Source organism: Pleurodeles waltl, chromosome 2_2 (assembly GCF_031143425.1).
Source record: "Pleurodeles waltl isolate 20211129_DDA chromosome 2_2, aPleWal1.hap1.20221129, whole genome shotgun sequence".
In the NCBI taxonomy this organism is placed as follows: Eukaryota; Metazoa; Chordata; class Amphibia; order Caudata; family Salamandridae; genus Pleurodeles; species Pleurodeles waltl.
In genome coordinates this window covers 1,131,300,235-1,131,326,997 of record NC_090439.1, presented here as the reverse complement: position 1 = coordinate 1,131,326,997, position 26,763 = coordinate 1,131,300,235, and the positions used below count along the sequence as shown (strand labels likewise).

The following is a 26,763-nucleotide window of genomic DNA, read 5'->3' as shown; positions in this document are numbered from 1 at the left end:
TCATCCCACAGGCACTCACACTAACACCATCCAGATGCAGACACACCAACATCCACTGCCTCCACTGTGTCCCCCTCCTCCTCCTCGTCCACCTCCCAGTAGCGTCTACACTCACACCTGCATGCATTACATCCTCATCCACTACCTCCATCACCATCACGCCTATCACTACACACCCTTCACTGGCAGTCACCAACCCCCAGATCCATGCACACGTCCCCTGTGTCCTCTCCCACTGTATCTGTGCCCCCTCCTCCCAGAGTACACAAACGCAAGCACTCAGACACCCAACAGCCATCCACCTCACAATCCATGTACCTGCACCCAAACACAGCAGAAAGACACCTCCTACAACCACTTCCTCTTCCTCCACTCCCAAACCTTCACTCTCTTCCGGCCCCACCACCAGCAGCAGCAGCCCCAGTGGGCAGCCTTCCGAGACTGCAGGGGAAGGGCTGGAGCCTCCCCCCACCATTGCAAACACCGCCACCAGCACCGCCACCAGCACCACCACCAGCACCGCCACCAGCAGCAGCAGCCCCAGTGGGCAGCCGCCTGAGGCTGCAGGGGAAGGGCTGGAGCCTCCCCCCACCACTGCCAGCACCGCCACCTGCACCGCCACCAGCAGCAGCTCCAGTGGGCAGCCGTCCGAGGCTGCAGGCGAAGGGCTGGAGCCTCCCCCCACCACTGCCAGCACCACCACCTGCGCCGCCACCTGCACCGACACCAGACTCGCCACTGCCAGCAGCAGCAGCCCCAGTGGGCAGCCGTCCAAGGCTGCAGGGGATGGGCTGGAGACTCCCCCCACCACTGCCAGCCCCAACCCCAGACCCGCCACTGCCACCACTGAGCAGCCGTCACGGCCGGCGGGCAGTGAGTAGTCCTGCCTCCATGGGCTGTAGTGCATCCTGGACCCTGCAAATCCTGTAAGTGTGACACCTATATGAGAGACTGTGGCCTTTCACTCCCCAAGATCTGCATTACAGGGCACAATGCCCCCTCCAGAACCAGTGGAGGAAGCCATCCACTCACCCCATCCTTCCCAGGATGAAGCACACTGGGCACAAGGCCCCCTCCAGAACCAGTGGAAAAAGCCATCCACTCACCCCATCCTTCCCAAGATGAAGCTCACTGGGTACAATGCCCCCTCCAGAACCATTGGAAGAAGCCATGCACTCACCCCATCCTTCCCAGGATGCAGCACACTGGGCACAAGCCCCTCCAGCACCAGTGGAGAAGCCATCCACTAGAGAGACAGTGGCCTTGCACTCCCCAGGACCAAGCAGTGGGCAAACCACCCACTTGAGAGACTGTGGCTTTGCACTCCCCAAGACCAAGCAGTGGACAAACCACCCACTTGAGAGTCTGTGGCCTTGCACTCCCCAGGACCAAGCAGTGGGCAAACCACCCACTTGAGAGACTGTGGCTTTGCACTCCACAGGACCAAGCAGTGGGCAAACCACCCACTTGAGAGACTGTGCCTTGCACTCCCCAGGACCAAGCAGTGGGCAAAGCACCCACATGAGAGACTGTGGCCTTGCACTCCCCAGGACATCGCACAGGGCATGTAGCCCCCTCCAGGACCAGTGTTGTTGTACCATCTTCCAGCTGAGGTGCCACTCCCATTCTCCGTCCCCCTGAGGTTCCTGTGTGTTTTCGACCTGATGCCCCTGCAGTGTTCTATCCATGTTGTTGGAGGAGTGAGGGGGGGCCTTGGCCTATGTGTTGTGGCCCTGTGGCCCACGGACATTGAGGACTGGGCAGTGTCTCTCCATTTGTAAATATGTATATACATTTGTATTTTGATGCACTTATTCATGTTATTTTATTGTCTTACACTCACTTTCTTCCAATCTTTTTGTCCTTGCATTATTCCTGAGGGGTAGGGGGAGAATATGTAATGTTACTGCATCTGGTTGTGTGTATGGTGTTGGGGGCTCCCTTGTGTGCTAGGCGGCAGTACCCACTGTGGTCGTCTTCGCTGGCGTAGCTGCTCGTAATGCACGAAGAAGTAGAAGAGCATGGGGAAAATGTGCAACCTGGGCTCCACGACATCTTGGTTGTTCCCTGAGTGTCCAGAGGTGAGTCCTTTGACTTCTTTATTCTGTTTCTGCCGTGCTTTTGATGTCATTGGTACCGCCCCGGAAAAGGTGGCAAATAGGCCTGTCTTAATACAGTGGGCGGTACATTGTCTTCCGCCTGGCTGTTGGAGATTACTGCTGTGGTGCTTGTTGCTACCACTGTGGCGGTCGGAGTGTTAAAGTGGCTGGCTGTCTGAGCAGTTTCTGCCATGGTCATAATTCCATTGTGTTTACCGCCAGCCTGTTGGTGGTATTACTGCCTCTTTATCACCAACTGCCAGGGTTGTAATGAGGGCCTTCATCTCTTTAGGAAACTTCCTGTGCGTTGGAAATCAATGCATCACCTACCGAATGGACAGAGCGCCTGCATTGTGACTTGAGGATTTGCGGCACAGCCAACCAGAACGGCGCAGCCTGACTTCCTGAGTGGAAATTCAAAGCGGCTGTCTTGCGATGGAAACTTCAACGCATCGCCTACCAGAGCTACGCAGCGCCCGTGTCTACTTCCAGCGCATCAAGGATTTTTCCCAGCATTGTCCCTGAGCTTCAAAATACCCCGCATCGCAGTGAAGAACCAAGATTGCACGACAAAAAACAACGTAAACCCCTTGCAGCGTGGAAAGAAATGGCGCATCGTCTGTGCCGTACCGGAATATCCGCCTCACACCTTATTTTTCCACGCATCTCCTCCCCTCCGGTCATTACTTTTGATGCATACCAGGTACTGTGGTTAACAAAGAGACAACTGTTTATTTAAAAAGATTAAGACTATTTCAGATCTTGCAAAAGTGATAATTCCACTTGTGCATATTGGATCTTTGTCGTTTTTACCTTATTTTATTCAGATAAATATTATCTATTTTTCTAAACCTCTGTGGTGTATTTTTATGGTGTTTTCACTGTGTTACTGTATGATTTATTGTACCAATACTTTACACATTGCCTTCTAAGTTAACCATGACTGGTCAGTGCCAGGCTACCAGAGTGTTTGGAAAATAATGCGAAAAGAAACAATATTAGGGTGCTGAACATTCCGAAAGGCTCAGAGGGAGAGAACATTAGCAGTTTTATGATTAACTTAGTCAATGATTTCATCCTTTGCATTGACCCCATCCCATTGGAGAAGGAAATACAAAGAATCCTTTATGATTCATTTACAAAAGGTGCAGCTAGGAAAAATCCCAGGAAAATGTTGATCAACTTTAAGACATACTCCCTTAAAGAAAAAATTCTGACAGGGGCTCTAAAAGTCATCGTTTCACAAATGGGGAGTGGTCTTTTCATATCAGGTTGGACATTTCCAGAGCTACGCAGGACAGACAGTGGGAGCTGGGGAACTATATTCAAGACCTTAAAGCATTAGGAGCCACTGCTCAGACGCGCTTCCCTGCTACCATAAAATTCATGTGGAATAACAAGATGCTTAGCACAAGGGACCTAAAGGAAGTAGGAATTCTAGTGGAGCAGATCAAGGCACACCAGAAATCAAACAAATAACACAGAGGAAAACCAGAGTTCAAAAAATACCTAGATGATTTCAGGTAGGGTTCCCCAGGGAAGGGTGGGTGGACTTCACTGACAGAACAAGATCTTGAGATTAGAACTAAACACTGGGTGTGGGAGCATACGGGAGAAAATAGAAAAAATGTAAAGTTATCATTTGTAAAAAAGAAATAAGACAAAATATGAAGGCCTTATGGAGCTCATATAGGAAGAAGATAGTCCCCAGTTTCAGCATAAGATGACAGAGCTGTCAAGGTTCATACCTTTAAAGGTTATAACCTGGAACGTAAACAGCCTCCGGGTAAATAATAGAAGGAGAAAAATACTAGGCTACCTGAGGATTTCAGACAGCAAAGTTTCATAAGAGACCCATTTACTAAAGGAAGAATGGAAAGTTAGAATATGAAGAAGCAAAAGGGGGAAGATCATTGCATTTTCACCAGTCAGTCATCCTGTATTGAAGGGGTGGCAATCCTAATTAAAAAGTTGATCAGAGCTGTGTTGGGGGATTGTATTATAGATCAAGGATGGGTGATGGGTGATTGCAAAGGTGAAGATATATAGAACGTGGTATGCTTTAGTGGGGGATTAGGGACCAAACATTGAAAATACTGCTCCCCTTCAGGCCCTGTACAATCAGCTTCTGGAGTTTAAACTCTCATAACATTAGCCGGTGATTTCAATGTGTTAATGGACCGTGTTCTGGGTGAATCTACCATAAGCCATACGATAAGCTCCCCCAAGAGGCAAGTGAAACACATTATGAATGATTTTGGACTACTTGACATCTGGAGAATGAGACCGAATAGAGTGCAGAGATTTACTTTTTATAACAAAAAATATGTCACTTTTCCAGAATAGATTTGTTTTGGTAGATATTGGCACAAGTAAAATAAATTAAGAAGGCAGAACATGTTTCGCAACATCTTTCTGATCATTCAGCAGTGTGTCTAGACGCTTTGCTTGATAAAACACCTGCACCTTCCAGATGGTCTCTGAATAGAGCATTACTGTTGGACTCAGAGGTAATAGACTAACCGAACAGAGACACAATATTTTCAGGTGAACGAGAATTCGGCCCCCCTGCATATTATCTGGGATACATGCAAAGCTTTATTAGGGGAAGGATAATCAATCAGGCATCAAATGAGCATAAGGAAACCAAGAGTAAGTTAACAGATCTTGAACCTACAATACAGAGGTTGCAGAGGGAGGCATGCAACATACCTAGCTCTCAGGATCAGGCCGTTGCGGAGACTGGTTAAGGAGTGCAAGAAGTGACCTAGCAAATTATGTGAAGGCCATAGTACATAGCAAATGGGAGGCCAGTAAACTAGCTCACTACAAATGTAGAGAAGGCTATGGTAAGCTATTGGCCCGGAAAACAAAGGTAGAGCAGGTCAGAAATATCACTAAGGTTGAAGAAATGAAGAAATTGGTAAAATATGTAAGGAGGATTTAGAGTTAGAACAGGACTTTACAATTTTTTTTTCAAAAGCTATACACAGATTGTTTAGTTGCTTCTGAGGATCAGATTAAGAATTACCTTACAGGAGTGGCTACCCGACCCTGAAAGCAGAAGCAAAGGAGGAGTTAAACCTCAGGATTAGCACAGAGGAGGTACTGGCGGCAATCAAGAAATTAAAGAGAGGGAAAGCAGCTGGTACGGATTTCACTACTTAACAGTGATTATAAAATCTACACCCAGGTATTAACCAAGAGACTGGAAAAGATGATAGAAACTTTGATACATGAAGACCAAAAGGGCTTTGTAATTTGTTCTCCTCTGAAGATACAAATATACCTTCTCTTTTTACAAAGGTACTCTTATTGGACAAAACTGAGTGATTGCATGGTTGTGTTCTGTGAGACCTCACCCTGTCATTGAAGAAGTGTGAAGCTAGACTATCATTTTCCTCAATATAAAAAATAAATACATGAATATAATTATAGGAATCGACCACCCTTCTGATTGGGTGCTCATGAATGGAAAACATCTGATGGTGATGACTATGAACCCAAGCTCAAAGCAGTTCAGAGACGTCCAAGAGAATTTCAACAAAACCACAACAGGACTAGAAATTGTCAAGGTAACAAAAACTAACAGTAGTTATGAACATAGAAATTATTTCACTGCCGTACAGTGCAATAGGCTCGAGTGTGGTTGACGCCTAGAGATGTTAATATAACAAAATTGATGCCTAGGGATGTTATGTCATGTTATGTGTATTTGTAATGCGCACTATCACCCGCAACGGTATCCTGGCACTAAACAGGTGTATGTGCCCAGACCTGTCTATGTTAGATTGGTTAATTGAAGAGCCAGATCTTCAGCTTCTTATGGATTTCAAGAGGAGATGAGATGAGGAGACCATTCTGTGCTTCATGGGCATTGTAAGAGAACATTCATTCTCCTGATCTGGTCTGGGGCCTAAATTGCATAGTGCCTTGAAAGTGTGTGTGTGTGTGTGGAATTTGAAATGAACAGGTTTGTGTATTTGGAGCCAGTTGGGCTCACTGAGGTGAAGTGTGATATGAATTCTGTGTGGGAGATTGAGGAGGAGCTTTGGTCTTGCTGTCGAATTCTGGATGGTTTGCATCCTTCTAGTAAGTTGCTGGGTGATCCTGGCATAAAGGGTGTTTGTAATGAGGGACTCCGGAGACACTTGTTGAAGTTTATTCTTGACTTGACATCCACAACCAAGAACGTCCAGCATCTGCGAGGTACATTCAACAACTGACCAACATTGCAATAAAACCTCGCAGATACCATTCGACTCTTGAATACAGAATGCACCTTGAACACAAACATAGCATCATCATGCACAGAGTTGCCAAGAGGACACTCAATACTGCAACATTTCCCTTCCTTTTTTCCCCACAGGAAACACATTGTAATATACAGAACCTATATACAAGTACAACTTAAAACTATGCTTAGACTTAAAGTCTAGACTGTGTAATGTGAGCAAAGTACAATAAGCAAGAAATAGTCAAGCCATTTCACAACACATAGTGATCAAGCAAAACATGGACACAGAGCCTATACTGTGTCCTTCTTCTGATATTACAATAGCAAATTATGTATTCCAGCCTTTTCAGTACAACATATAGGGGCACATTAAGACATTGGTGGTAAGTGCTGCCTACCGCCTACCGCCACGGCGATGGCCGCCAAAAGACCGTCACCCCGGCTAACATCCAGCCGCAGATGGATTTCTGCCTCAAGAAGGGTGGAAATCCAGCTGTGGCCATACTGGCGGATGGTGTTAAGGTGGCTACCACTAGCAGCGCCACGCTAGTAGAACGCAGCCAGCCGTATTGTGACAAGTAATACAGCCTGGCAGTGTTCTGTTGGCGAGCGCAGCTGGCGGTAGTAGCGCCCCGTCCCGTCCCCTGCCGGAAGACCCCCTGGATGAGAGTAAGTTGGGTTTCCGACAGGGAGGGGAATGGGGGGTGTTGTGTGTGTGTGTGTGGGGGGTGTGTGCATGAATGTGTGAGTGTGTACTTGTATGCGAATGTGTGTGTAGTGTTGTTTGCGTGTGTGTGCATGTGTGAGAATGTGTGTATGAATGGAAATGTGAATGCATGTCTGTGTGTCAGTATGAATGTGATACGGATTTGCACGTGAATTAATGGATGCATGCGTGTATGCCTGTGTGAGTGAGTGTTTATGTGTAGTGCGTGTCTGCGAGTGTGCGTGTATGGGGGGTGGGAAATTAGAAGCGGGGAGCGTGGATGGAGGAGGGGTGGGGGGCATCTGGGGATTGTTAGGGGGTGGGTGGGCCTCCTACCAGTGACAGGGAAGGAGTTCCCTGTCACTGGTAGGGCCTACCATCATGTTTTTCGTGGCGTTACGAATACCACGAAAACCATGACGGTAGGCAGGGTCAAAATGTCACTGGAGGTACATTAGTGGCCGTCGGGCTGGAGATTGTTATCTCTGGCCCGGTGGCTGCTGCCACTATGGCGGTCGGTGTGGTATATTGGCGGGTTGGCTTCAGCCAACCCGCCAATGTCATAATGTACTACCGCCACATTATCACCGACCGCCAGGGTCATAATGACCCCATAGTCATTAAACATGCAAAGCGTCTTTCTTTTGCGACACTCCACTTCTCTCAAGACTGTGGAACTGACAGCATCACTCACTCCAACCTCTACTGGCACATCACATCATTACCCAAAGAGGACATACTTGTAGAAGAAGGTAAAGGAGGCTCTTCCTGCCAGTTCTGCAACCAATCAGACCAATCACATCGGTCCAACTCCTTCTCAGATAGCTTCCTCAAGGAGATTGCCTGCATGTCATGAAGGCAGACTAGACTGCTCTTGTTCCACCACCCTTTATCAATATGAGAGCTGACCCTTTGCTTACTCTAGTCCCATATCCTGTTAAACTTTAATCCACATTAATGAAACGTTTGCAATTGTCCTGAAAAGGATGTAGCGCAGGGGCCCCCACAATAAGATCCTTAACTCTTGCAAAGGTCAAAGAGATCTCATCAGGCCATGTAAACTTTGACCCCTTCCTCAAAATAGTACCTAAGGGTTCCACAATTTGTGCATACCCATGTACAAACTGGGCATAATACTCTGCTAGGCCCAAGAATGATTACAGAGCATCAGATGGCTCTGATCAAAGAAAATGTAGGTGTGATGCCTTCCTGTGAGATCATGTGTCCCAAATACTACAGTTGTTGTGTACCAAAGCTGCACTTCTCCTTTCATATGGTCATACCTGCTTTGGCTAAAACAGACCATACCTTGCGCAGGGTCACATTGTGCACTTCCCAATCATTTGTAAAAAAAAGAGTATATCATCCTGGTAGGCTTGTACCCCGGAATGTCTTCCAACAGATTGTCCTTGAGCTTTTGGAAGACGCTAGCTGCAGAAGCTAGTCCAAAGAGCAATTTGAGGTACTTGAACACCCCAAACGGTGTGAGAAAGGTGGTCAGTTCTTGCCAGTCAGCCATGAGCGGTCAGTTCTTGCAAGTCAGTCTTGAGCGGTATCTGGTGATACGCCAAGCGCAAGACTATGAAAAGAATTTGGCTCCTGCCAACTTGGCAAGCAACTCTTATGTTTTGCGGAGGGGGTGGCAATCCACCAAAATGTTCTTATTTAAGGAGTGCAAATCGGAGCAAAGCCTGACATCCCCAGATTTGTTTCTTGCCACCACGATGGGGAGGGGGGAAACCCATTCTGAAGAGTCACAAGGCGCTTTAGCAACTTCAGCACACAAGTTCTTTAGAACAGACTTGAGCTCATCTCTCGCACTCAGTGGGAGAGGACGTACCTTGTGAACAACAGGTTGAGTCAAATCTGATGTTCAAAGCCTTTGATAGTCCCCAATTTGTCAGAGAACACATCTGGAAATTGATTCAAAAGATTCTCAACCTCCAAAGCTTGTGGACTGTCACCCACACATATCACATGGAGGTCCTCTTGGTAGCCAGCTGGAATGTCACCTAAAGCAATGAGGTTCTTAGATCCCGGTACACGCCCATTTTTGCTAAATCCTGACTATACGTCTGTCCAAACATTTCAGATTGGAGACAAAATACCCCAGCCCATCTATATCCGATTCTCCAAAGGCCTTAGGATTCACATTTGCCTTCTCAAGTTTAGTTTTGTTGCCCCATTTGTCAAGGAACATGATTTCTGAAAAGAACAGCGATTGGTGACCCCGAATCAGCCATGACTGGGATCTTAACTTCATCCATCACTGCAGTGCCCCGCAGCCCTTTGACTTTGTTCTCACCCAATACAACATTACACTCAACAGTTAATATGGAATTGCTTCATTTTTCAATACATACATCCATTGAATCTGAGACCTCTATGCAATTAATTTGAGTAGCTCTTTTACCTGACCTGCATATCACCTGAAAGTGACCAATCTTTTTACATAAAGAACATCTCCTGTCATTGGTGGGACAGTTAGCATTGTTGCCAAGCTGAGATTTTGAACCACACCTGAAACAACTTAAATTTCCCTTTCTAAAAGGTTGTTTACCAACTTTGCTTATGTTTACAGCATTAACAGATTCACTCAAATCCTCCCCTACAACATTTAAAGCATTTACTGTGTACTCGCCTATGAATCGCTTTTGTCGGAATCACTGAACGCTCAATGCCCTTTGCAATGCCAATGCTTTCTAACAATGTAGGTTTCCTGCACCTGAACAGCCGTTCCTGGATTTTCTTGGAGAAGCAGGCAAACACAAATTGGTCCCTAATGTATATATCAGCATGTGTCTCAAACTCACATGTAGGCGCTAAAACCCTCAAGGCCGAAATTTAGTCTTCTACACTGTCATCCGCTTGTTCCATTCTCATAAAGAAATTATGCCTTTCAAGCATAATACTCGGCTCCTCTGTATACTGTTTACTCATGCCCGCTAACGCCTTTTTTTAGCAGTCCCAATCCTCGCTGTTACCAGAGCTCCCTTGCAGTGGTGGAATAAATAGAAGATTCTCAAATACTTGCTGTGCCGTAAACTCAATGCAATTATACAATGTTGCCACTTTGCGTTCAGGTGGGTATTTAACCGCACCCATGGCTACTGGGTGGTTTTCAAACAATTTTACCCACTGATGCCACTTAATACTGGGTTTGCCTGGCTGCTGAAGGAAGCGAGGTGGTTATGCAAAATGCTGTGCAGTGCCCATCACAACTTGAACTAACCTCTTACTATGAATAATGAGTCACAGGGGTGCCTGTCACTGTGCGTACAGGCAATAATAATGAAGTATTACTTGTAATTTGTTGCAGGGCAGGTGTGTCTGTCACTGTGAGAACAGGTGAGCAAAACAGCTTACAACAGACATGTGCTTCCTTGTTTAACAGTGTTGTATAGCCATTTTAGCCCAGATATATTTTATTCAACTTTGTTTATTGTTTTCTTAAACTTTTGTCTTTTTTTAACTTGTCATTATTGACATTTTTTATATATATGTTAGGTTAGCTATTAATAGCTTTTATATACAATTAGGCTTTGAACCACCTTTAAACCAGCAAGGGGAGGATGTTGTGTAGCCATTTTAGTTATAGCTCCATGCACGTTATTTTAGCACACTAGGCCAGCGGCTGTGCACTTTAACCCAGATATATTTTATTCAGCTTTGTTTATTGTTTGAACAATAGCCGCATTTGGGGTCTTGTTTTATTTCTGTCTATATAGCTGTTCTTTGCTTAGGCCAGCACTGTGTTCTTAAACAAGCACTCTGTGCTTCTCTCAAGGATGCAGTGAGATAGGTTGCCGGTAAAACGTGGTAACGCTTTGTCTCTGGTATTCATAGAAACATACACATCCTTATGTAGGGACATTTTCCCAGAACATCAGCTGTTTTATTATAAAAACACTTCCCTGTCCCATACACGTTAGAGGGAGTTTCCAGCCAGATGACCACAACTGTATGCTGGTTGCTGAACGCTTCGCTACAACTGCTCATGCAGATTTCAGGCCTTTGCTCAGGTATGGAGGATGATGTCTTCCCAGGGGAACCTGAAGGGCAGAACCAGATCTTAACATGCTGTTCTCTAATATAGACTAGGTAGGAATTAGTCTATTGACTCTAGTGACAATATGGTAGCGTTATTTCTATGCTTCACTCTCCTCGTCACAATTTTAATCCAGTCATGCTTTATCGTCCTTGTTACTGCAGTAAATGCTTTATTGACTAAGATGCAGTAGCTTCATTAAAACCTTATTGAAACATATACTGCCTCTGTTTTGTCATTGTATTTGTGAGACTAATGTAACTAAGAGAAACGGATGAGATCTGAGTGACCACGATTTCCCTTAGGAGTCAATTGTGTCATGCGCTTGGCTGCCCAAATCATCCCTGCTCCTGGGTAGAGATGAGGCATTGCTAATTAGCCGGAGCAAAACCCGGATTGGGGCGACAGGTGTTACCTGCAGTGGGTTAAGACTCAGGGCCTCATTATGACATTGGCGGTAAATTCCACTTACCGCCACGCTGACTGCTGCCAATTTACCGCCGCGGCGTTGGATATCCGTTTACCATATTATGACACACCCACACCAATCTGTCACTATTCAGCCACATACACAATTCTGCCACACCAAAGGTCAGTGATAAAGTGGCGGTATCAAAACCCACACTGTTATGCCAACAGAACAACGCCCATCACATTTTGACCCACAAATCACCACGGCGAACATTCAATGGCGGTAAACCATTGGCTGTACATACTGCTGCACTCAAAATACACACACACAAACAAAACAACACCACATTGACCAATTCAAACAACACACACCTGACACCCATACACACACCACACCCCCACACCAGTATAAAATACACACCCACATTACCAACAACCCTTTACGACTACAAACCATTGACACGAGACAGACAACAAGACCACATACACAACCAGAGCCACACACCACTTATACCTATACACCACCCATGCACCCCACATCACACACCTCAACACATTACCCAACACACCCTCACCTATACACCTCACACAACACCCCTGGCACCACAAAGACACCCCCGATTCACAGAGGAGAAGCTAAGGGTCATGGTGGAGGAAATCATCAGGGTACAGCCTCAGCTATTTGGAGCACAGGTGCAGCAGATATCAATAGCTAGGAAGATGGAGATATGGCGGAGAATCGTGGACAGGGTCAACGCCGAGGGACAGCACCCAAGAACTAGGGATGACATCAGGAAGAAGTGGAACGACCTATGGGGGAAGGTATGTTCCATTGCAGCAAGACACCATCTCGCTATACAGAGGACTGGCGGTGGACCCCCAATGCCTCCCTCACAACTAACAGCATGGGAGGAGCAAGTCTTGGCAATCATGCATCCCAAGGGCCTGGCCGGAGTTGGAGGAGGACTGGACTCTGGTAAGTCAACTCCCTACTACTACTACCCCCTACCTGCATGCCATCACATACCCCCAACCTCACCCTCACTCCCATCACTCCACCACGTCCCACACACCCCACCATCACATCCCAACCATCCCAATGCCAAGCCCTGCATGCCATACCAATGCATAGACACCACTCACAGCCCTGCATGGACACCCATCACTAAAGCATGCACACTAGAGAGAATCAGCTATCCCACCATATACCAACTTACACAACTGAAAGCTGCTAGGGCAAATACAACCAAAGATGGCAAGCCACGGATGCACAATATGTCAGACACACAAACAATAACACATCATTTACATCCCCACAGGTACCATAGCCAATGTCAGCAGAGGAGAGGCCCACAGTGATGACAGCAACTCTGGTCTTCAGGATCTGGATGACCAACCTGGCCCATCAGGGACCTCTGGACAGCTGGTTACCCAGGCCCAGTCACACACCACCACAGAGCCTCCCCCATCAGGAAACACCACCACAGCACCCACCCAGCATACCCATACCTCTGTCCCCAAGACACGTCACTCAGCAGTGTGTCCACCTCTACAGGGACCCCAGGCCACATCTCATACCCAAGACAATCAGGGACCTGGGGTCAGTGGCAGTGGGCACATGGTTCAGGGGACACAGGCACAGGCCACCAGGGACACTGGGAGGACTGCTGTGTGCCAGGGGGAGGACAGGCCCAGGGAACCGACTCTCCAGGAGGCACTTGCAGAGATCCTGGCAGCATATCAACATTCTCAGGACACAATGGGCCAGATCCTGGACAATGTGCAGGAGAACAGGCGGCTGCAGGAGGGACAGTACCAGGGGATCAGGGAGGACTTGCAGGTCATTAACTCCACCCTGGTCTCCATAGCAGGGGTGCTGGCAGACATGGCCAATATTATGAGGGAGGCAGTCACACAACAGCAGGCCCCTGCCACCAGCCAGACATCTGAACAGCCTTCCACCTCCGCTGCCGCTAGTGGCCAGGAGGCCCTGCAACAAGACCAACTGGCCACCAGCACACACCTCCGCAGAAGGTGAATCACCCCCTCAAACATTCACTGCAATCCAGACAGAAGCCAGAGACACTTGCCAAGAAACCAGACAGGAAATGAGACTCTCCTGATTGTCAACCTTGTGTCCCACTCAGTCACCCTGTCCACCTTGAACTGCTATTGCTTGCTCCCCTTCCTATGTCCCCTTGAACAATGCACCTGTACTACAAACAGACTGGAACAATACCCTTGACTTTCCTCCATCATCACCCCATCCCATTGCACTTGCCCCTCAATATTTTTGCACTTCAATTAACACCCTTGGGAAAAAAAAGTATGAAGTATGTCAAATTTTTCAAGTATGTATTTATTTAAACAGGTACAAACATTGCAATGCAATTGTACAGAAAATTATCATAGGTTAATGACCTGTAGCTGGCTGCAGTGATCACACCAGGAGCATATGTGAGGTCACCAACATCTGTAAAATGAATTGCCAAAGGGTACAGTAAGTGGGCATAAAAGTGGGAAATAACAGCATGCCAGTGCCACAGAAATTCCCAAACATTTCATTGAAATGTGAAGTAACACTGTCTTACCTGTGTGTCATTGGAAGTATTGTCTGATGACTGATGTTCTGTTGTCCTCATCCTCATCCTCTGCCTCCTCATCCTCACAGTCCACAGGGTACACTGCTGCCACACAGGCATCTCCAACCTCCTCCTCCTGCAGAAAAGGCACATGGCGTCTCAGGGCAAGGTTGTGCAACATTCAGCATGCCACTATTATCTGGCAGACCTTCGTGGGCGAATAGTACAGGGATCCACCTGTTTGTTGGAGGCACCTGAACCTGGCCTTCAGGAGGCCTTCAGGAGGCCAAAGGTACTTTCTATTATCCTTCTGGTTCGCCCATGGGCCCCATTATAACGTTCTACTGCCCTTGTCCTGGCATTCCTCTCAGGGGTCAGCAGCCATGATAGGTTGGGGTAACCAGAGTCACCTGCAATATTTAGGAACAACATTTACCACACACTACCCCATATGGACAACACCAAACCGATACACCAACATCTACTGGGTGAGAACCAGGGCTCACCTATCAGCGACACCCTGTTCCTCTGTAGTTGGGCCATCACATTTGGGATGCTGCTATACCTCAGGACAAAGGCATCATGCAGCGACCCTGGATACTTAGCATTGACGTGGAAGATGTACTGGTCCGCCAAGCACACCATTTGTACATTCATAGAGTGGAAACTTTCATTTTGACGGGGGGACAAATGCATTATGTGTTTCATCAATCGCCCCAATTATGTTGGGGATATGTCCCATTGCATAGGACTCGGCCTTCACTGTGGCCAAATCTTCAACCTGGGGAAATACATTGTAGCTGCACATGTGTTTAATCAGCACTATTGAGAACATTGGCTGTGACATTCCTACTGCCAAGCCCACTGTCACTTGGAAAGAACCAGTTGCCAGGAAATGGAGCACTGATAGAACTTGCACAAGAGGGGGGATTCCAGTGGGGTGACGGATAACAGATATCAGGTCAGTCTCCAATTGGGCACACAGCTCTGTGATTGTGGCCCTGTCCAATCTATAGGTGAGGATGGTGTGCCTGTCCCCCATTGTTACCAAGTCCACCAGCGATCTGTACACAGGGGTATGTCTCCATCTGCTATTCATCTGCAGCGGTAGCAATCTATGGGGCAAAAGAGTGAGGAGTCGGTCACAAACTGAACAATGGGGCTACAACAGAACTTTGCATGCTGTTAACTTGTAATGGGTAAGTGTGACATGTCCAGTATGTCCAAATTTCACCATTGATGCAGCAAATATCCGTGGCCTACCTCTCCCCACCCCCGAAATGGCGCCCGCCTATCCTGTATGTAGGGACAGGTGGAAGTGAGGGAATTCTGCTGATGTTGTGCGCCGTTGCGGGAGGCGGTCGGTAACCGCCGTGCAACTCCTCACTGCTTAACATTGGGCCTTATGGGGTACAGTGGTCAATGGTGATCTACGCCGGCGGTGACGGTATGCACCGCCGCGCACGTGACTGCCATTTCCTATCTGATCCCTCACTTGCTACCCGATCTTCAACAGGAGAGGACCTACACTGCATGTGCTGCTGTGACCTGTGCCTGGAACCTACCATCGCCCGTGTGACTGGGGAAAGGGCCCCAGCCTTCACTTAAGTTGGAGAGACTGGTGGATGGGGTCCTACCCCAGTACGGGCAGCTGTATGGGCCTCCAGACCAACAGGTGAGTACACTGTGGGCACGATGCATGTGACATGAAATGCTGGAGTTGTGTGTGAAGGCCTCGTGTAAGGGGGGTGGGTGGATGTCCTCTGGGCGGCGTATTGGTTGTGTTCTGGGCCATGTGTATGTTAATGGTGATGTGAAGGGGTATGGTGGGCCATAAGTATAACAGACAGGACTGTTTGACTAATACTATTTTCCTGTGTCTATTTCCTCTGCAGGTCAGCGCCCATCAAAAGAAGGGTATAAGGCATGCCATCGCCAAGGACGTGCAGACCCTGGGGGTCTATGGCAGACAGAGCACCCCTGTCGCAAACAGTGGGAGGACCTGAGATTCTGGGCACGGAAGACGGCGGAGGCCCAGCTGGGGATGGCCTCCCAAAGAGGAAGGGGTGCCCCTCGAACCCTGACACCCCGATGGCCTGCACACTGGCGGTGGCCTTTCCAGAGCAGGATGGGCATTTGAGGGCATCACAGCAGCCACAAGGGGGTGCCCATTATTACAACTTATAACATGGTAGGGTGGTATCTGGGTGGTGGATGTGTGTCAGTGGGTGCCCCTAGACCAGGCCTGACATTGCAGCGTAGGTCCCCTGGTGGCTAGGGTTCTGAAAGGATAATCCTGCTTCCTAGCTCGTAGGCATCCACTCCTGGTCAGGGCTGCATGGGTCCCAGGTGTGCTGCTTTTGCCGGTGTGTGCCCCTCCCCATGCCTTGGTGGCTAGCAATATCACTGGTAGTACAATGCATAGTGCGTAGGGTTGTTCCCTGTGTGTGAGGGTGCTGCGTATACCAAAGGTGGTGTTGTTGCAGCCATTGGCCAAGTGTATCCTTTGTCTCTTCCCCCTCATTATTGTTTTGTCACCCTGTCCTTATGTGCATTAGCATCATCTGGTGGAGGAACAGAGGCACCGGTGACGGAGAGAGCTGCATCCCACAGGACCCAGGAGGCAGAGTCCACTGACGCTGAGGGCACCAGTGGGACGGAGGGCAAGGGGAGCACCACGACGGAGACAGGAGGGGACAGTTTGGACACAGAGGGGGTCATTCTAACTTTGGTGGGCGGCGGAGGCCGCCCGCCAAAGTAACCCCATCGAAAGACCGCACCGCGGTCAAAAGACCGCGGGGGTCATTTCGACTTTCCCGCTGGGCCGGCGGGCGACCGCCAAAAGGGCGCCCGCCGGCCCAGCGGGAAAGACCTTGCAACAATGATGCCGGCTCCGAATGGAGCCGGCGGAGTTGCAGGGGTGCGACCTCGCGATTTTCACTGTCTGCAAAGCAGACAGTGAAAATCTTAATGGGGCCCTGTTAGGGGGCACCTGCACTGCCCATGCCAGTGGCATGGGCAGTGCAGGGGCCCCCAGGGGCCCCACGACACCTGTTCCCGCCATCCTGGTTCTGGCGGTGTAAACCGCCAGAAACAGGCTGGCGGGAAGGGGGTCGGAATCCCCATGGCGGCGCTGCAAGCAGCGCTGCCATGGAGGATTCCCTGGGCCAGGGGAAAACCGGCGGGAAACCGCCGGTTCCCCTTATCTGACCGCGGCTTTACCGCCGCGGTCAGAATGGCCCTGGAAGCACCGCCAGCCTGTTGGCGGTGCTTCCGTTGCCCTCCACCCTGGCGGTCATAGACCACCAGGGTTGGAATGAGGGCCAGAGTCCTCAATCAATCAATCAAAAATTTTTTATAGAGCGCGCTACTTACCCGCTAGGGTATCAAGGCGCTTGGGGGGGGGGAGGTGGGTAGAAGAGGGGGGAGGTTACTGTTCGAACAGCCATGTCTTGAGTTTTTTTCTGAAGAGCAGGAGATCTTGGGTCTTGCAGAGGTCGTGGGGAGGGAGTTCCAGGCCATGGGGGCGAGGTAGGAGAAGGATCTGCCTCCTGTGGTGGTGCGTTTGATGCAGGGGACTGTGGCGAGTGTGAGGTCGGCAGATTGGAGGTGGCGAGTGGGAGTGTGGAAGTTAACTCTATGGTTGAGGTAGGTTGGGCCGTTGTTGTGGAGGGATTTGTGCGCGTGGATGAGGATTTTGAAGGAGATCCTCTTGTCGATGGGGAGCCAGTGAAGGGGTCTGAGGTGTGGTGAGATGTGTTCATGACGAGGGAGATCCAGGATGCGATGGAAGCTCCCTGGTGGTGGCGGACACCTCTGTGACCAACCCAGCTACAGGTACAGCTACCACCCCCGTATCAGCACCGCCCTCCCAGCAGCCCCTCATCGAGTTGCCCCCAGGAGGGTGGGCATCTCCTTCTTCCCAGGCACCTCAGGCCCTGCCCCAGTGAGCCCTGCTGCCCTGAGTGAGGAGGCTATTGACCTCATGAAATCCATCTCTGTAGGGCTGTCAACCATTGTGAATGCCATCCAGGGGCTGGCCGCCCAGATTTAACAGACTAATGCATTCCTGGAAGGCATTCACACTGGCTTGGTGGCCCAACAGAGATCGATCAAGGCTCTGGCCTCCTCTCTGATGGCAGTCATTGGCCCTGTTTCCCCCCCCCCTCCAACTTCCTCTTCCCAATCCCATTCTCCTCAATCCCAACCTATCCCAAACACACAGGCAGACGAGCATGCACACAAGACAACACACAAGAGTGGTACAGGCAAACACAAGCACCACACTTCATCCCACAGGCACTCATACAAACACCATCCAGATGCAGACATACCAACATCCACAATTTCCACTGTCTCCCCCTCCTCCTCCTCCACCTCCACCTCCCTCCCAGTTCTGTCTACACTCACACCTGCATGCACTACACCATCATCCACTACCAGCATCACCACCACACCAAGCAAAACACACACCTCACTGGTAGACACCTCCACAGCAGCCATGCACACGTCCCCTTTGTCATCTCCCACTGTGCCTGTCCCCCCTTCCTAAGGTACACAAATGCAAGCACTCAGACACCCAAAAGCCATCCACCTCACAACAGCATACAGCCCATGCACCTGCACCCAAAATCAGCAGAGAAACCCAAAAGCCATCCACATCACAACAGCATACAGCCCATGCACCTGCACCCAAAATCAGCAGAGAGACACCTCCAACAAACCACTCCCTCTTCCTCCACTCCCAAACCTTTTCCCTCTTCCCACCCCAGTGTCCCAAAAAACTGTTCCTATCCACCATTGACCTCTTTCCTACCCTTCCCCCCGCATGCCTGGCCAGGGTGGGAAGAACCCAGCCATGCACCTCAGCCATACAGTCCACAGGCCCAGTCGTCACCACAGCCCACTGGTGGTGGAAAAGGATTCAGGGCACATATCCTGAGGATGAAGGAGCCTGCACCAGGTGGCCTTAAGGGAAAGCAGCCTGCCCAAGCTGCCAGGAAGACAAAGGGGCATGCCCCAGCTGCTGCCAGGAAGACAGAGGAGCCTGCCACTGCTGCTGCTAAGAAGGGAAAGGAGCCTGCCCCTGCTGCCAGGAAGACAAAGGAGCCTGTCCCAGCTGCCAGGAAGACTAAGGAGCCAGCAACAGCAGGCAGGAAGAGTAAGGGGTTTGGGGCAGGAACTGTGACGGAGCCCCCACCACCAACCATGGTTGTGCAGCCGTCTGAGGTTGCAGGGGATGGGCAGGATCCTCCCCCCACCCTCAGCAGCACCACCACCTCCAGTGAGCAGCCGTCACCGCCGGCGGATGGTATGTAATCCTGCCTCAATGGGCTGCTGTGCAGTCTGCCCCCTGCAAATCCAGTGGGTATGACACGCACCTGAGAGACTGTGACCTTGCGCACCCCAGGATCAAGAGCACAGGGCACGATGCCCCCTCCAGAACCAGTGGGTAAGACACCCACCTACCCCAGACTGCCCAGGATCAAGAGCACAGGGCACAATGCCCCCTCCAGAACCAGTAGGTATGACACCCTCCTACACCAGACTTCCCAGGATCAAGAGCACAGGCCACAATGCCCCCTCCAGAACCAGTGGGTAAGACGCCAACCTACCCTAGACTCCCTAGGATCAAGAGCACAGGGCATCTTGGCCCCGCCAGAGCAAGTGGGCAAGTCACCCACTCGAGAGACTGTGGCCTTGCACTCCCCAGGACCAAGCACAGGGCATGTTGCCCCCTCCAGAACCAGTGCTCTTCTTACATCTGCTGGCAGAGGTGCCCTTCCTTCCCCCGTCCCCCTGAGGTGCCTGCCTGTTTCCCAACAGATGCCCCTGCAGTGTTCTCTCTGTGTTGAGGCAGGTGCCATGTGTGGCCTTGGACTTTGGCCTGTGGCCATGTGGACTACATACATTGAGGACTGGGTTGTGTCCCTTTTTGTGTACATCTGTATATATCTATTATCTTGCCTCACTTATTTTTCTTGATGTGTTGCTCTCATTACATTCACTTTTTCAAAATTGTTTTGTCCTTGCATTATTCATCCGAGGTACGGGGTAAAAATGTTTTAGTAATGCAGCTGATTGTGTGTATGGTGTTGGGAGGGTGTTGTGCGTGTGTGTGTGTCACTGTCATTTTCCTCCCTCCCTCCCTTGCGTGCTAGGGGGCTGTACTCACTGCCGTCGTCTTTGCCGGCTTTGGTGTTTGTGGTGGAGCAGCACGTAGAAAATCATGGGGAAGACATGCAGCTCGGGCTCCATGGCGGCGTGGTTGTTCCTTGTGTCTGCAATGGTGAGTCCTTTCCCTTCTGTGGTCTGTTTCTGCCAGGCTTTTGATGTCGTTGGTACCACACCGGAAAAGGTGGCGGATGGTCTTGTCATAATTTGGTGGGCGGAACATTGACTTCCGTCTGGCTGTAGGTGGCTACAGCCGTGGTGCCTGTTGTTTCTGCCTTGGCGGGCAGTGTGGTACATTGGCTGTCTATCGGAGATCATTCTGCCATGGTCATAATTTGGCGGTAATTACCTCCGGGCCTGTTGGTGGTATTACCGCCACTTTAACACCAACCACCAGGGTTGTAATGAGGGCCTCAGTCTACCACACCGCAGGCGATTCTGCCACTCAAATCCAGCAGTCTCATTAGAATAATGAGAGTCTACGCGACAACAGCACTGCCTGACCAGCAATGATGATGCTGTGAGAGCTCCGTGCATTCCCAACCACCCAACACAAGATGTCAGTGAAAGTGGTAGGAATATGTCCCTTGAGGTGGTATGTTGGACCTACAAAAGTGCCCAAACAAAGATGGCCACCAGATGCCCCTGCAGTGTTCTCTCTGTGTTGAGGCAGGTGCCATGTGTGGCCTTGGACTTTGGCCTGTGGCCATGTGGACTACATACATTGTGGACTGGGTTGTGTCCCTTTTTGTGTACATCTGTATATATCTATTATCTTGCCTCACTTATTTTTCTTGATGTGTTGCTCTCATTACATTCACTTTTTCAAAATCGTTTTGTCCTTGCATTATTCATCCGAGGTACGGATGGCGTGATGGCATAATTCCGTGCTGACTAATATCTTGCCTTGTTCTCAAGTTCCGTAGAAGATTGCACGTGCTGCCCCAAAGTGCACAGACCCGTGGCAACACCCTCGGGCCTGACACCATGCCTAGCAACATCCCACAGGTCTCTTAAATAATAAGTGTGCCTCAAATTACTTACAGCCGATACATTTCCTGCGGCAATGAGGCCCATCTCCTGCGAACCTGCCAGGACGTCTAACAGTTCAGGGGAACTCTCCAGAAGGCAAGGAGAAACCAAAATTGCAGTTGGTGGGTGTGTAGAGTGGATCAATGCCGCCCGTTGCCAAGTTGTAATGAGGGACTCCAAAGACACGTAAGTACTCATTGAAGTTTTTTCTTAACTTGACACCTACAACCAGGAGCGTCTGGCCTCTGCGATGTACATTCAGCAACTGACCAGCATTGCAATCAATCTCGCCATTCTGTAGGAAGCTGGCCTGGTATGTAGTGGGTACCTGAGGTACGTACACCTTAAACAAGGTCCAGGTATCCCCCATTAGTGTAGTGTAGACAGTGTCTAGAAGCCAGGCTCTCTAGAGGTAGCTGTGGATGAGCAGCCTAGAGACTTGCATAGCCCATGCAATACCACTGTAGTCACACAGCACTTACACACATGAAAAGAAACACTCAGTATTACAAAAATAAAGGTACTTTATTTTAGTGACACAATTACCAAAAACTACTAGAGAGGTAACCCTCCAGTAGGAGGTAAGTAACACACTCAATATGTACACTAGTAATCAGCAATAGGCATAAATAGCAATAGAGAACAGTGCATATAGCAATAGACAATAGTGACTCTAGGGGAAGCCCAAACTATATACTAAAAATATTTTAATACATGCAGGACCCCCACGTAGGTAAGTGGCGTGTGTAGAGGGGAGCTAGGGGAACTAGAAAACCCCAAAGGTAAGCACCCCACTGCCCCACAGGGACCAGGATGAAAGGAGTAAGTTACTCAATTTCCCCCCAAACCACCCAAAGGACTAAAAAGAACATATTGCAACACACAGACAAGACTGCAAGAAACCAGCAGTGGACTCCTGAAGAGGAAGACCTGTGGAAGAAGGGAACCAAGTCCAGAAGTCACAGACGTGTCCGGTGGGGGCAGGAGCCACTACCCACCCAACTGTGATTGCAGGAGTTGGTTGACAGTAGGACGAAGACGGTCATCAATGCAGCCCTGGAGCTGGAGAAGAGTTCCTAGAGGATGAAGTCAATGTTCCACGCGGGATGGAAGATTGCAGTTGGTTAGTGGTGTGGAAAAACCACACTGAAGCCTTGTCAAAGGCAGAAGTCCCGATGGAGCAAAAGTGGAGCTGTCGGGGACCAGCAAGGTCCAGAAGGACTCAACCCACGGGGGAGTCCTGGGTGGACCCTCAGCAAGGCAGAGAGTCCACAGAAGAAAAGTCAGCCCCCACAGGAGGCACACTGGAAGAGGAACCAGGAGTCACAGCGGAGCCCACGCAGTACATAAGTACAGAAGGGTCCCATGCTACAGGAGAAGCACGCAGAGGGCGGTCCATCACAGGAAGGAGTGCTGGGGGCTACACAGAGCCTGAAGATCCCTTGGATGAGACGCCAGCAAGAGACGCCGTGCACAGTGGTTCTGTCCTGCGTGGGAAGGCAAAGGCTTACCTCCACCAAAGTTGGACAACTTGTGGAGAGGACCGAGGGGACCACTCCAGACCACCACCTGTGATGCAGGATCCACGCTGTTCAGGATGAGAGGAGATCCATGCAGTTGGTCATCATTGCAGTTGGTGCCTACGGTTGCAGGGGAGTGACTCCTTCTCTCCAAGGGAGATTTCTTCTTCCTTCTCATGCAGACTGAAGACTTTCTGGCTTCAGAGGATGCACAGCAGGGGAAATGTTGTAGAAGCTGGAAGGAGTCATGGAAACAATGTTGCAAGCAGAATCTTTCTCATGGACGCAGATTGTCGGTTCCTGGTGGGTCCAGTCGCGGTTCCAGTGGCTAGAAATCGAAGTAGAGGTTACAGAGGAGTCCTGCTGGAATCTTTCAAGCCGAATCTGAGGACACACCCAAGAGAGAGACGCTAAATAGCCCTGAAAGGGGGATTGGTCACCTAGCCAGGTGACCACCTATCAGGAAGGGGCTCAGATGTTCCCAGAGGCTTCTGCCCACCTTGGATTCAAGATTGCAGAATCAAGGGACCCTCTGGAGGAGCTCTGGGTACCACCCCTGGGGTGATGATGGACAGGGGAGTAGTCACTCCCCTTTCCATAGTCCAGTTTCACACCAGAGTAGGGACTGGAGGTCCCTGAACCGGTGCAGACTAATTCATGCAAGGAGGGCACCAAACGTGCCCTTTGAAGCATACCAGTGTCTTCAGGAGGCTACCCCTCCCAAGCCATGCAAAACGTATTTCCAAAGGGATAGGTTGTTACCCGCCTCCCAACGGAAATCCTTTGTTCAGCCTTCCTGGGCTTGAGCTGATCAAGCAGCAGAAGGGCATAAACCTGTCTGAGGGATGGCAGCAGCTTGCGCTGCCCGGAAAACTCCTGAAGGCTGGTAGGAGCAATACTGTTGGGTCCTCTAAGGAGCCCCCAGAGTGCATGGAATCATACTTCCAATACTGTCAACAGTATTGGGGTATGATTCTGACATGTTTGATACCAAACATGCCCAGGTTCAGAGTTACAATTATGTAGCTGGACATAGGTAGTGGCCTATGTCCAGTACACACATCGAATGGTGCACTCATGAAGTCCAGGAAAATGGAACTGGAGATTGTGGGGGCACCTCTGCTAGTGAAGGGGTGCCCTCAAACAAAGGTACTTGCACCATGCCCTCTGGGATAGGAGGGCCTACCATAGGGGTGACTTATAGTGACCTGGTGTAGTGACCTGTAGTGAAGAGGTGCATGCACCTTTTCATGCAGGCTGCAATGGCAGGCCTGCAGTTTCATTTTCCATTGGCTCCCCATGGGTGACATAATACATGCTTCACCCCATCGGGATCCCTTGGTACCCCAATTCCCTGGGTACCATATACTAGGGACTTATATGGGGGCACCAATATGCCAAATGTAGGGTGTATGTGGTTCTGGTGACCACGTTTAAAGGAGAGAGAGCATAATCACTGGGGTCCTGGTTAGCAGGATCCCAGTGAACACAGTCAAACACACTGACAACAGGCAGAAAATAGGGGTAACCATGCCAAGAAAGAGGGCATTTTCCTATACATTCGATTCCTGAATACAGAATGCACCTTGAACACAAACATAGCATCCTCTTGCACAGAGTTGCCACAAGGATGCTCAATACTACAATGTTCCCATAGGCAACTTGCTGGTGAGTAGGGCGCGAGTGACAGTTTTTCTTGTGTTGCTTAGAAGCCTTCTGAATATCCGCCTCAGCATCCTCAGGAAAACACATTAGAACAGATCCCTAAAATTCCAACATCCAGCAGTACGCATCAGAGAACATCATTCCTTGCATTCCAACATCCAGGAGAACTCATTTTTCACACATCCCTTTACATCCAGCACAGTGCAGATGTGCCAATCTTACACACAAGAAATAGCGCACACAAACTCTAAGCTTCCTAGGCAACTTTTTTTTAATAGATAGCTCTGACCAGGTAAATCATAGAGCCAGCTATTGTGTAGCCCTCAACAGCACTTTGTACTAATATACACCAAATACATAACAATCAGAAGCCATTCCACAAAACAACCGAGGAGCATCAAACATGGGAAGCATGTGCCATGCAGTTGGCTTACACCATACTCAACAACTGTCCTTCCTACCATGATGCGGCATACACTGACATCCAACTGAACACATTCAATAGGATTTTAGATGTAATCCACATATACCATTTAGTTGGCTTCTTTAGTACCCACGTCTACTCATCACCATGAGATGTTACACGGTCACATCCCCACTTGCTGGGCAATAGGAAATTCTTCTAACCCAGAAAATGTGTCAAGCAATTTATAAAAGTCTCTGCCCACATTCCTCAAAATGGTACATAGGTGATGAGTTAGGCTATAGAATTTGTGGCAACATGTTAAATAATTTGTCACTCCATTCAGGGCTGCTCAGACTAGACTGCCAGGCCAGGTCGCCACCAGAAGGGAACACACAACCCTGGCTAGTTGTGGTCTGTTTGTGCCTCATCAGCGAAGTGAAGCATGATGCCTGTGGCATCTCAGCATGGGATCAACGCATCAGCATACCTTCGCCCTTAGGGAATTTCACTTATTTTTCTTAAAAGTGATCAATGTAGTGTAGAATAAATCTCAGTGGACTGCAGTGAATCCCAAGTAATTACTACTGGCTGATGTTTGCTAATGGCTAGTCACTGTCTAGAGTGACCTAGTGAGCAGAAGAATAGTGGCCTGCAGGGTGGTCGGGGTAATTACCAGTGGCTGAGATTTGCTAATGGATTGATCACTGTCTCAAGTGGTCCAGTGGGCAGACGAATGGTGGTCTTCATTGTGAATGGAGTAATTACCAGTGGCTGGAATTAAATCCAGCTCAGGCCCAGGACATGGAAGCATACACTGAACGTTGGTGAAAGCTGCCCAAACTAGATTCCCCTAAGCTATCTAAGATCATAGCAGAACTTTATCAGAAACCTAGATTACCCAGGGAGCACCTGTCACAAAAAGGAATGTCAGAAAATAGACCTTTTTCTTTTTTTAAATGCCTTCTCTGGTCCAGACTTTTCTACAAATCTGTGCTGCTGGCCCTCACCTCTAAAGTTTCTTACTAACCTAAGTTCCACATCTCTCCTTTCCCTCCTGCAAATCCGACATCTATGGGGGCCACTCATAAACTGCACTTTGAAGTTGGTTCAGTAGTACTACAATAATGCTACTCGGGTAGTACAAAATCCTATTCATAACCCTGGGTATGAAGGTCTCCACCTCCACTACTTCTATCTTTTCAAAGCGGAGATTTCCATCCGGACTGTGAAGGTCTCCCAATGTGTAATATACATTTCTGTAGTAAAGGAAGGGACAGAGGCAAGTGACTGGGAAATGGGGAATAATAAAATGTGAAGGGTTAAGGTAGGGGTAAGGAGAGGTGTAGGAGGGGACACCTACCCACACAAGAGGAAGATCATTGCCATTCACAAAATGTACTTCTAATGTTATCACAGACAAAAGGATCCAAACCAGTAGTAAATGCAGTCCTGTTCACCCTTTGGATTAAGTCCAGTACCGCACAGGGCCTCCCACTGGTACTGCAACACACTCACCTATGCAAATATTAGAGCCATCAAACAACTATAGAATCATTGAAACATAAAGGAATCTTTGATATTTTTTCAAGTCCCAGCATTTGTTTTTTACTAATTAGGAAATCATATTTGTTGTTATTACTGGAATAGCCTGTTACTTGGAATAACGATTGCCCTCCCAGAGAGCTCCATAAGACCATGCCACCTCTTTCCAGTTCCCCACCCCATGTCTCACATGACTGGCTACCTGATATGGCCAGGAGCTTGTCCATCACAGAGAGGGTTGTGGGAAACTGGCTCCCTGTTGCAGTACCCACCACACTATTTGCCTGGTTTCTGGATGTTACTTGGACTGGAGTGCCCTAGGATCCTGATGTGCCCCTGAT

The 26,763-nt window shown here is 49.2% G+C and overlaps 1 protein-coding gene across 1 annotated transcript in view; it reads left to right on the top strand.

The window, feature by feature from the left end:
- The window catches only part of LOC138282944 (protein mono-ADP-ribosyltransferase PARP14-like), a 570,373-nt gene that overhangs the window by 323,969 nt on the left and 219,641 nt on the right, over window positions 1-26,763 (top strand). Inside the window, exon 10 of the mRNA XM_069221010.1 lies at window positions 5,538-5,674. Within this exon, the coding sequence (XP_069077111.1) occupies window positions 5,538-5,674 (137 nt within the window). The remainder of the gene's footprint in view (window positions 1-5,537; window positions 5,675-26,763) is intronic.